This window comes from Aplidium turbinatum, chromosome 3 (genome assembly GCF_918807975.1).
Source record: "Aplidium turbinatum chromosome 3, kaAplTurb1.1, whole genome shotgun sequence".
In the NCBI taxonomy this organism is placed as follows: domain Eukaryota; kingdom Metazoa; phylum Chordata; class Ascidiacea; order Aplousobranchia; family Polyclinidae; genus Aplidium; species Aplidium turbinatum.
Genome location: NC_137474.1, coordinates 11,135,317 through 11,147,861, shown reverse-complemented (window position 1 = coordinate 11,147,861; position 12,545 = coordinate 11,135,317). Strand labels below are relative to the sequence as shown.

The 12,545-nt window shown below is 37.9% G+C and overlaps 1 protein-coding gene across 1 annotated transcript in view; it reads right to left on the bottom strand.

Annotated features, from left to right (window-relative positions):
* Positions 1 to 1,976: 1,976 nt before the first annotated feature.
* Positions 1,977 to 12,545, bottom strand: part of LOC145766986 (lysosomal acid lipase/cholesteryl ester hydrolase-like) — a 42,706-nt gene continuing 32,137 nt past the window's right edge. Inside the window, exon 9 of the mRNA XM_082578709.1 lies at positions 1,977 to 2,204. Within this exon, the coding sequence (XP_082434835.1) occupies positions 2,073 to 2,204 (132 nt within the window). The 3' untranslated portion in view covers positions 1,977 to 2,072. The remainder of the gene's footprint in view (positions 2,205 to 12,545) is intronic.

Below are 12,545 nucleotides of genomic sequence, written 5' to 3'. Positions count from 1 at the left end.
CATCAAGGGAATAACCAGAAGAGCAGCTACCAGGGGTGAATTTCCCTTTTGGTCATGCCACTTTAAAATTTAAAATAATTATGTAGCCCTAATTATGATCTACAAATCCAATTAATACACGACCCCAGATGATGCAATGTCAGAGTCTTAACACTGTTAATTCAAGATGAAAAAACTAGCGGTTTTCGATGTTAAATTCCTACCATACGTAATTTGATATTAAAAAAAATCGTGTACGACAAGTTTTTTCAAGTTACAAGATAGAGTTTAGAAAGTCAAAAGCATTTCTTGAATGATGATTGTGGATTGGAGATGAAACGTCAATGTGGATTGAAGATGAAACATCAGAGAGGATTGGATATTTTGTGGTCGAATTGCATGTTTCGTACTCGCATGAACAAAGACTTGTGCATTTTATGGATTTTTTCTTACAGGGACATCGAGAGCCACAAGTAGACTGACAAAACGGAACAAGCTGATTTGCATCATTATGTTTCCAACCCCAAGCTAAAGGAGAAGGTAGTTGCTGAACATTTACGAGGCTTGATTTCCGTATTTCAGCTTGATGTCCGTATTTCAGCTTGATGTATCGCTCTGCGTGTATGTTGCATCAAAGCAGCTGACGTTGGTGGCAGCTTTTCAATAGTGCAACCATTGGTAAACATCATATAACGGCATTCGTCTACATCCGTGATAGTAGGACTATTGCCATAAAGAGCTATGACATACTTTTGTATGTCATTTATAGAACTAGGTGAGCTTGAGAAATTCAGAGAGTTAAATAAGCCACACATTGCGGTAAGATTAAGCATCCAACAATCCCAAGCCTTTTTTTCCGAAGACGAAACAGTATCACAGATTGTGATAGCATAAAACAAAGGTAAAGAAGCGCAAATCATCTGAGATTGAGGTGAAGATGAAACAATATCATGGATTGGAATGAAGCGAGTTTTTTCTCCAACTCCAAATTCAACCCATAGTTTACAGATTTCTAACTTGTCAAAACACGAAATTGCAATAATTACCACATCAGTATCTACTGTTTTGACTATGGCATCGGATTTTCCATGTTTCACATGGAGAAACATACGGGTGTCTGCCTCTTCGTGATCACATGGGGAAACATCAGACATGTCCAATGTTTGATTGTTAAGAGCTGTATCTAATGATGTTACAACAATCGTAAACAAGTTTGGATCGACTGAAGTTATCACAGCTTGTTGAACCAGTTGATATAACGCAGTTTTGTTGCTGTCATTTCCCAAAAACTCAGACCAGTTGAGAGGAAGACGAGTATTACTTGTGACAGCCACGTAACATCCAGACCCTGTTTCTTGCAGAAGATAAGCCTCAGATAGCTACTGCCATCACAGAACATGCCAGCAGTGTGATGTCAGCCGATTATGAAGTAGTGAAAGAATCTGCCTCGAAAACCGATCACTACATTCCTTGATGGAGGGTTCTTGTTGCATCGAGTGCCATGGAAACTGGAGACAGTTATGGGTCTATTGCACAGTCGTATGCAGATTTTACCATTCGTCATTATCGCTTAGCAACGGTGGTCTTTGATGGATATGGTGGTCCGTCTATCAAAGACAATACCCATCAAAGACGCGGCATGAACGTCCACCCGGTTGTTCACTTTACTGTAGACACCCAGTTCATTGGAAAGAAGGAGCAGTTCTTGCCTCGAGCTTCCAACAAGGAAGGATTAATTTCTGCTCAACTGAGGAATAGAAGCTGCAATGTGATGAACGCTCCAGGTGATGCAGATGTTGACATCGTCAAGACGGCAGATGGACAGCCCTCATCGACATAGTACGGCTTTAATTGGTGAAGACACGGACCTTTTAATATTGATGCTACGCTATGCTGACACTGACCCAGACATTAAAGACCTCTACTTCCACTCCGAAAAGGCTTACGCAACCAAAATACACGACATCAACAAACTTAAAGCAATCATCGGACCAGACATAATTATGCTTACAGCTCCTCTTCATTCATGCATTCACCGGTTGTGATTCAACGTCAAGGATATTTGGTATCGGGAAGAAGACGCTTTCCAGAAACTAGTGAAAAGTCAACCAATAATCAAAGAATGTGCAAATTGCTTTATTCTCCCAAATCAGACAGACCACATCATTAAGGATCTTGGAAACAAAGCTATGACCGTTATGTTTGGCAACGATGGCAGTAGTAACCTAGAAACACAGCGATACAATACATTGGTCAAGAAAATTAAAACAGCTAAATCCTTTGTTCACCCTGAACGCTTGCCACCTACATCATCTTTTACCAAATTCCACTGCCTCAGAGTTTACTACCAGATTATGGTCAGGATGGGTAGGCTACTGACGATGGTATGGATGCTCTAGACTGGGGATGGAAAGTAGACAATAATCAGATGGTTCCAATCATGACGAACATGAAAGCTGCCCCGGACAACCTACTGAAAGTGATCACTGCAATTGCGAATCGTGTTCACCTCACTGTAGTTGCCGGAGATATGTGCTACCATACCATGCTGGATGTGGACCATGCCAAACTGGTTCATGTGTCCATACAGCAGTCACATAATTACAGACGATGACATCGAGAGTCACAGCGATGAGCATTAGTAATACTTGATCTATTTGCTTTCTTTACGCTGATTATGTCAAGAGTCTACATGACCACATCGTATGAGCTCTTTATGCCTGCTCAGTTAACCCAAATACATATAGAAATTTACCGGGTTTATTAATAAACAATACATTGTTATTGTACATTTTTAATTGTTTTGGCAGCCATCTTGGATTGCCATATTGAATTTATAGGCTATCAGATAATTTAACAATTCTGAGAATGGTCTCATTGACTTCACAAGGTATAAAAACCTAGATATAGACACCAAAACTACACGTTTTGGTCATATGATAACCTAGTTATGGTCAATTTACTGTCATTTTAATGGTTTGGCAGCCATCTTGGTTTGCCATATTGAATTTATAGGCTATCAGATAATTCAACAATTCTGACAATAGTCTCATTGACTTCACAGGGTATACAAACCTAGATATAGACATCAAAACTACATGTTTTGGTCATATGATGACCTAGTTATGTTCAATTTACTATGTTATTTTAATGGTTTAGCGGCCATCTTGGATTGCCATATTGAATTTATAGGCTATCAGATGAATTAACAATTCTGAGAATGGTTTCATTGACTTTACAGGGTATAAAAACCTAGATATAGACACCAAAACTACATGTTTTGGTCATAGGATGACCTAGTTATGGTCAATTTACTATTATTTTAATGGTTTGGCGGCCATCTTGGATGGCCATATTGAATTTATAGGCTATCAGATAATTCAACAATTCTGAGAATAGTCTCATTGACTTCACAGGGTATAATAACCTAGATATAGACACCAAAACTACATGTTTTGGTGATACGATGACCTAGTTATGGTCAATTTACTATGTTATTTTAATGGTTTAGCGGCCATCTTGGATTGCCATGTTGAATTTATAGGCCATCAGATGATTTAACAATTCTGAGAATGGTTTCATTGACTTTACAGGGTATAAAAACCTAGATATAGACACCAAAACTACATGTTTTGGTCATATGATGACCTAGTTATGGTCAATTTACTGTTACGGTATTTTAATGGTTTGGCGGCCATCTTGGATGGCCATATTGAATTTATAGGCTATCAGATAATTCAACAATTCTGAGAATAGTCTCATTGACTTCACAGGGTATAAAAACCTAGATACAGACACCAAAACTACATGTTTTGGTCATATGATGGCCGAGTTATGGTCAATTTACTGTTTTGTTCAATGGTTTAGCGGCCATCTTGAAAATAACCACTTTCCAGAAATTGGATTCCTTAAGATTTTGAATATGTTAGTACTGACACTCAATACTAATCAAATCAGTTGAAAAACCATTGGTAACTTATTGTAACCAAAAAAGTAACACCAACAACAAACAAGCGACTACAATAAGAAAAAAACAAGCAAAAAATTAATACATGACGTCACAATGACGTCATTAATAACATAATTTTGTGCGATTTTTATCTCGTGTATTTTGTAGTGGCAGTCAGTCCAAATGTAAAAAAATAACGTATCTAATTGCATAAAAATGCCGTGAAAAGAGCTCAAAATTGACTTGGGGGGAATCCCCGATTTGGGGGTGATCACGTGACCCAAAAAGTTGCGGCACCCACTAAAATTGAAGTTAGATTCATCAGCTACAAAAAAATGCAAAAAAACAACGTGTAACACGTTTAGCCTAAAGATGCTCATTTTTGCCCCTAAGGGCCTGAACTATTTATGCCTGATCAGTTAACCCAAATATATATAGAAATTTACCGGGTTTATTAATAAACAATACATTGTTATTGTACATTTTTAATTGTTTTGGCAGCCATCTTGGATTGCCATATTGAATTTATAGGCTATCACATAATTTAACAATTCTGAGAATGGTCTCATTGACTTCACAAGGTATAAAAACCTAGATATAGACACCAAAACTACACGTTTTGGTCATATGATAACCTAGTTATGGTCAATTTACTGTTATTTTAATGGTTTGGCGGCCATCTTGGTTTGCCATATTGAATTTATAGGCTATCAGATAATTCAACAATTCTGAGAATAATCTCATTGACTTCACAGGGTATAAAAACCTAGATATAGACACCAAAACTACACGTTTTGGTCATATGATGACCTAGTTATGGTCAATTTACTATGTTATTTTAATGGTTTAGCGGCCATCTTGGATGGCCATATTGAATTTATAGGCTATCACATAATTTAACAATTCTGAGAATGGTTTCATTGACTTCACAGGGTATAAAAACCTAGATATAGACACCAAAACTACATGTTTTGGTCATAGGATGACCTAGTTATGGTTAATTTACTGTTATTTTAATGGTTTGGCGGCCATCTTGGATGGCCATATTGAATTTATAGGCTATCAGATAATTCAACAATTCTGAGAATAGTCTCATTGACTTCACAGGGTATAAAAACCTAGATATAGACACCAAAACTACATGTTTTGGTCATATGATGACCGAGTTATGGTCAATTTACTATGTTATTTTAATGGTTTAGCGGCCATCTTGGATTGCCATATTGAATTTATAGGCTATCAGATGAATTAACAATTCTGAGAATAGTCTCATTGACTTCACAGGGTATAAAAACCTAGATATAGACACCAAAACTACATGTTGTGGTCATATGATGACCGAGTTATGGTCAATTTACTGTTTTGTTCAATGGTTTGGCGGCCATCTTGGAAGCTATCTTGAAAATAACCACTTTCCGGAAGTTGGATTCCTTAAGATTTTGAATATGTTAGTACTGACACTCAATACTAATCAAATCAGTTGAAAAACCATTGGTAACTTATTGTAACCAAAAAAGTAACACCAACAACAAACAAGCGACTACAATAAGAAAAAAACAAGCAAAAAATTAATACATGACGTCACAATGACGTCATTAATAACATAATTTTGTGTGATTTTTATCTCGTGTATTTTGTAGTGGCAGTCAGTCCAAATAAAAAAAAAAAACGTATCTAATTGCATAAAAATGCCGTGAAAAGAGCTCAAAATTTACTTGGGGGGAATCCCCGATTTGGGGGTGATCACGTGACCCAAAAAGTTGCGGCACCCACTAAAATTGAAGTTAGATTCATCAACTACAAAAATATGCAAAAAAACAACGTGTAACACGTTTAGCCTAAAGATGCTCATTTTTGCCCCTAAGGGCCTGAACTATAACAATTGATAGGCCTAATAGCAACAGTCAAATTCTTAGGTCAGCGATCGTGTAGTTAAAAGTAAAAATTAGCAATTACCAACTATATACCTTTACCCAGGTTGCTTCCCAGTCAGCAAAGGTTCGTGGGGCCCACTTGGGCTGCATATGGGTTACCCACATTGTATTGCGTGGGCCCCAGTATCTATGTGTCCACGGTTTGCAGAAATGTCCCAAGTGGGCAGCCCACCTACGTCTAATGGGTGGGCAGCTTACCATGAAACCATTATTAAAATGTAAACCGCCGTCGCATTGTATCGTTGTATATATTCAATTTTTATGATTATTGCACTTTAATATAGCATAATGGACCGGTGCGAACGTATATTTTATAATTTTTTATCATGGTGGGTAGCCCACTTCATGCCCACAGAAAGCCCAGAAAGTTTATTTCAAGAAATGAAAATAAATTCCCAGATACATTTTCATGATATGATAACATTATTAAGATAAATTCAACAAAAGATGTCGGGAATCGGTTGTAAAGAAAAAAATATGAAGTAGGCCGCGCACTTGGGGCCTAATCGGAAACATCAGATAAACTCACCTTAAGCCCACAAGCCCACGAATGCCCATGGAAATCCCACGTGGGCCCCACGAACCTTTGCTGACTGGGTTATAGTAATTATTTTTTGCAACATCATTGATCAAAAACTTCATTTTTTTTCCAGTACACAAAAGTGATCTTGATCTTCAAGATCACGATCTTGATCTTCAAGATCACCAATAGGCCTACTGGTGATCTTGCCCATCTCTGGCTGCAGCTTCTATACAACTCAAGACTGCTCATGTTTACATCTTTTTAACGTTTGCCAATAAAAACGTTACGTTTTAATTGTGCAGAAGTCATCTGCAGTTATTTCTCACAGTAAATAGTTATTCATTCTTGTAACTAACTAAAGAGACACTAAAGTTTGTTGTTGAAGTCAGGGGCGTAACCATCACGTGATGCTCTCAACTGCCACATTGGAGGGCGAAGAAATTGAGTCATACGCTATATCTGAACAGCCAGATTATTATTTTCGTAAACCGCAGGAGATTCTGTGTAGAAGAGCAGCCTAAGAGCAGCCGAAAATTCATGAAAGTATCGGGAATTCTGTATGGAAAAGTGGTTTCCTAAAAAATAAAAGGCATTGTTTATAAAGCATGAGTGAGAAGTAGGCTACAATGTGCTACAGAGCTGAAGGATGGGCCATGAAGATTGAAGATTTAAAGTTGGAAACAACAGAAATGAGAATGCTTCGAGTGATGTGTAAAAAATGTAAAAAAAAAAAGAAAATATTTGAGAGATGACAGAAGTAGAAAGCATCAGTGAGTTTCTTAGAATGCACCGTTTGCGATGGTATGGGCATGTGGAACGTACGTCCGATGACAAGGCGCTAGTGATGGCAAAGAAGATTTCTGTCCAGGGAAAGAAAGTGGGAAGACCAGAAAAAGATGACTAGAGTTGGTGAGAGACGATCAGTGCAATTGACCTGGGCAGAATCAACCCTAACAATAGGGAAGCATGGCGAAAGGGTTGCAAAAACTTGCGGACCCATGCTAGCGGGGACAAACGCCAAATTTCATCTACTAAAGATTAGAAGGGACAAAAAGATGTTGATTTTCCATAGCTCACAAAATATTTTTGTACGATACTGGGAACATTTGTTTGTGGGTACTTAGTCTATCAGTTCGTGCACTAACAGTAGTCTGTTCGCCTAGCCCTCTTGTTGCGGACAATTTAAACTTTATTTCAATTTTTTTCCTTTCTATTTAATTAAAAACGTTCGTCACGCTCCAGTAATTCCTATCTCTTAATCGTGTGTTCATCATAAATCTACTCTATTCGAATTTTAACCGCTGGACGGAGGACGTGAAATTAGAGAAACTTTAAATAGCTTCGTTGCAGCAAGTGATGCCTTCGACTTCCATTGTGTACATTAGTTAGTATGTGCAGTGACTTGCTTTTGACTTAATCATGCATTACATTGTTTATACCCCTCATTTATGCTGAGCTGGGAGTGAAGTCACGAGCAGTTTGTTGCGACTTAATTAGTAGGACTTTCGATATCGAGCATTATATGTTAGCTGTGGCAAGCGATCATAAAAACATTTCACCTAGGTCCGTAGTCGTCCAGAACACTACTTTCAATGTCAATATTTCATATGTGTCATAAACTTATCTCACTAGCTACTCCTCTTGTTGCATACGTAACTTCATGCCCAAAGCAAACAATAAACGACTTAAAACAGAACCTTGATGAAATCCAAACCTGCTCCTTTGTTTCAGCATCTGGCGCTAAAGGTTTATTTTTTACCATCCCACGTTGGTTGTGTTTCGCGAACTACACTAAAAGGTTACTAAAAGCAGCCAATCATTCAAGGCACGTACGGCTTCCATTCCATTGATGTGTGTTAACCTGTCATGGTGTTAACCAAACTTGAAATTGACGAACTAACCAAAGATAACAAAAGCTCAAAAAGACAACAGTTTTGATACATGTGGACATTTTGACTTTATTTCTTTTTCAATAAATAAAACACTCCTGCTATATAACATTGCAGCATACACTACAGTAGGCTATACGGGGAAAACATACATATTAACTTGCAACAAACATAAAACAAAAGCAAGGATTCTGCTTGTTTATCAACTCAAAAGTCAGGCCCAATAGTGTATAGGCCTACACTATACAAGGAGCATAAGCGTTTCGTTAACGAAAATAGTGAAACTTCCAATCGCTCAACCCAGACAAAATTTTGTGTGGCCTCTATCAGGGCCACAGGAGGTCTTTGATCGGATAGCTCGGAGTATGCTAGGATATTCGTCGGCGTTACCGAAGGTTACCTGCCTCTCCCGACACGCCGCTTGTAATCAGAAAACCCCGAAAATCTCTATTCGGTATTTGGTCGGATTACCATCGGCATAAGAAAATGTATTTCTGGAGGATAACTTTGACTAGTGTTTAACAAGTTAAAGCTGCTGATTGCGTTTGACAAGGGGTTGTATGAATACAATTGTAACGTATTGCAATCAACAATAATTTTGTAGCATAAATGCGTAAGTAGGGCCTATGCTGTAATTTCGGCTCTTTCACTGGTATTTGGGCAACATTTGGAAATTACCTACATATTATGTTGTTTTGACCTGGCCCGTTTTCCTTCTTGCAAGAATTAGTGATTCTAACTAAACAGAAGTGGGGGGGGGGGGGCAAGCTAAAAGAATAAGGGGATGTTGGGTTGGTTGCTTCAGTGGTAGAAGAAAATAATATTTCTGCAAGCAGAATATATAACATGGATGAGTCTGGAATCAGTGTGGTTCAAAAGATGTCGAGAGTTCTTGCTAAAAGAGGAAAACATCAAATTGGTGCCATCACCAGTCAAGAACGAGGGGAAACATGCACCATAATTTGTTGTGCAAGTGCTGCTAGAAATTTTGTACCCCCTGGGATCATCTTTCCAAGAGTACGAATGAAAGCGGAACTTATTGAAGGAGCTCCTCCAGGGACTATGTTTGTTTGTCAGGTGAGTAAATGATATTACACTTGAGAAAGTGCTAACAAATAGATTTTGAACATATATAAATATTTTTGTTTCACAGAAAACAGAATGGATTAATAGCGACATCTTCTGTGAATGATTGGAACACTTCATAAAACACACCAATCCCAGCAAGGAAAGAAAGGTTTTGTTGATTTTAGATGGACATGGAAGCCACACACATAACATCAAGGCATTTGATTGAGCTTCAGAGTGTGGTCTTGTTATCCCTGCCACCCCACACAAGTCATCGCATGCAGCAATTGGATTTGACATTCTTTAAGCCACTAAAGACATACTACAGCCAACAAATAGATCAATGGATGTTGTGACAGCTCTTCCACATCCTGGAAGAGCTGTTACATTATATCAGATAAGTAAACTGTTTGGTTTAGCATATGGTAAAGCTGCTAATGCTATGAGTGCAGTAAATGGATTTAAAAAAGCAGGAATTTACCCAATTAATCCTCTTGTATTTGATGAAAGTGATTTCCACTCAGCTGAAGTTACTGACAAGCCTCATGAAGTAGACACCTCTCCGAACAATGTATCACCGCTGATAATTGATGATCAAGATATGTCTACTCAAGATGCAATTTCTCGAAACATTTCACCTCTGTCACAAGATGTGGTAAACATTGTGAAAGTGGCAAAAAATTCTATCATGTCAACAGATGCAACGTATGAAGCAATCTCATAAGCACCAGGACCATCGTCATTGAGTGTGAAGAACTTACAACCTTGTTCAGTTAGCATTTCATGCAGGGTATCTGTCGAGGACATAAGCCCACTTCCAAAACAAGTTACGAAGGGAAGAAAACGTAGAAAAACTACAAAGGCTACTGTGCTGACAGGTACGCCACACAAACATAAAATCAAGTTCACAGAAAAAGCTAAACCAGCAAAACAAGTGAGAAAAGGCTTAACCTTTAAGTCTTCAAAAAAGAGAGGTATTCCAAGCAATGCTGCTTCTGCATGCACTTGTCTTGTGTGTGACAAGTCCACTGATGTGGATTGGACTCAGTGTTGTCAGTGCAAGAAATGGGCCCATGAAAGTTGAGCTGATATATCAAATGCTCATTTTTACTATTGTGACAACTGCGCCAACGATCAATGATTTGAAACTTGTTTGAGATGACTATCATGAACGTTTCAGACTATTTTTATTTATTGAGTGTTTGTGTTCTATTTCATGCCTTTAAAGTTTGACTTCCTTGATATATTTACTTTCACATGACAACGGTCCATATTACAGTATGGTAGTCCATTTTAGAAACTGGGTTGATAATATGGACCACTATATAAAAAAAATAATAATGTAGTTTTCTTTGTTTGTGTTATGTTTTTTTGATTGGAATTGTTTTTGCAAACCAACTAGCCTGTAACTAATCAAATAAAGTTAGTTGCACCCTAATGTTGTGGACCTTTTTAAAATATTAAGATTTTTCATTAAGTGGTCCAAATTATAGTACTTTCCTCTACCATCACAAAAGAAGAGCTGGGTAAGAATAATCTCTTAGACTTAATGTACCCCTTGCAAAGTGCAAATGTAGGCCTAATACTGAGGTAGGGATTGTACATCATCTAATACCGGGAGTACAATGTTGCCTATCCCAGATTGGGAACCCCTGGTCTAGAGCTTCATGGCATGCCGCCTATGTACCCTGCACGCCAAAAAAATCTTCATTCATTTTGTTGAATGTATTTGAAGAAAAACGGTTCTTTTGTCGAAAGCCTCAATCAAGTTTCAATTGTTGCTTTTTTTCTTCTTTTTCGTCGAGTCATTTCAGCATTTTCGTGGTTAACCGAGACGCGTTACGCTGACCAATTCAAAGCTTCTTGCGTTTACAATTCACGTGACCACCTGAACTGAGCGGTAGCCACTTTAACAAGTCGAAATTCTGCCACTGAAATTGACTAGAATACAACCGCCAACCAATCAGAACATGTTATAAGAGGCTGCCGTCCAATTGTGATCCTTCTAGCACTCATCCAGAGAGTTAATGCTTGTTTTGAACTTTATTTGGTAATTAAAGAAGAAAAAGAGCAATGGCAGTAGTGGGAATCGAACCCGCGTCAATGAAATGACTACTTTCTAGCCTTAACCCTAACCCTTAAGCCAACCAGCTGACAAAAAATCCATCACTTAATCTGCTTTCTATCATCTTCTTTTTGCCATTTTTTACGTCACTTAAACCGTAGCTTCTGATTGGTTGGCGGTTTCATTCTAATCAATTTCAGTGGCAGAATTTCGACTTGTTAAAGTGGCTACCGAACTGAGCGCGCTTCTACTGAAAAGGGCTGCCAATTGGTATATTTATATACCAAATTCCAAAAATCTGGTATATATTTTTCAGGCTTGGTATGTAAATTTTTGGTTTGGTACGTGTTCAAACAATGGTATATTTTTAGTAACCTACATATTTGAAATGTCTAAAAAGTTAGTATTTTTACGCATCCACCTCTGGCCTGCGAGAAAAGTGGTGCAACTGGCTAGAGCCAAGGGATTATTCTTTTCTTAGACATTTTCATCACGACTTCAACAACATGTTGTTTTCACTAATTCTTCTAACCACTCTTTCTTTTTTGGTATCCAATTTGGTATATTCTTTCTTGATTTCGAATATTTTTAAAGAAGAGTTGGCAACCCTTCTACCAGCTACTTCTATGTTTTCTGTGAGTGCGATCGAGGTGGCGGTCATGTTTGCTAGCTTAGGTGTTAGGTAGAAAAGAATGGACCACGGTGAAAATAGTGTTATTTTCCTATGGATTTCAAATTTTACGGCTCCCTTGATTATGTGAGTGCATTTCCATATGAAAGCTACCTAGGGCTCTTGAAAAATAGTGCCCGTTCAGGTTTTCAACCCCTTCACCAGGTTGCTGCTTTCGCATATCACAGCAATGAAAATCTTGTTACATATGCAGTTGTGCAAAATCAGGATCAATTTTGTGGAGTTTGCGAAAATCATGATAGTGATATAAATGCTGCCAGTGATGATCAAGAGGTTCATTACAAAAAAGCTAGCTTGTTCAGTGTTCACTAATGATGTGATTGTTGTGGGTTCTTTTGCAAACTCTGCAATAAAGATAAATGATATAATTGCCATGGTTGTTGATATTGTAAAGTGTAATGAACATTGTTATTTCGTTGTTCAGAAGTACACAAAAGTGAAAGATTT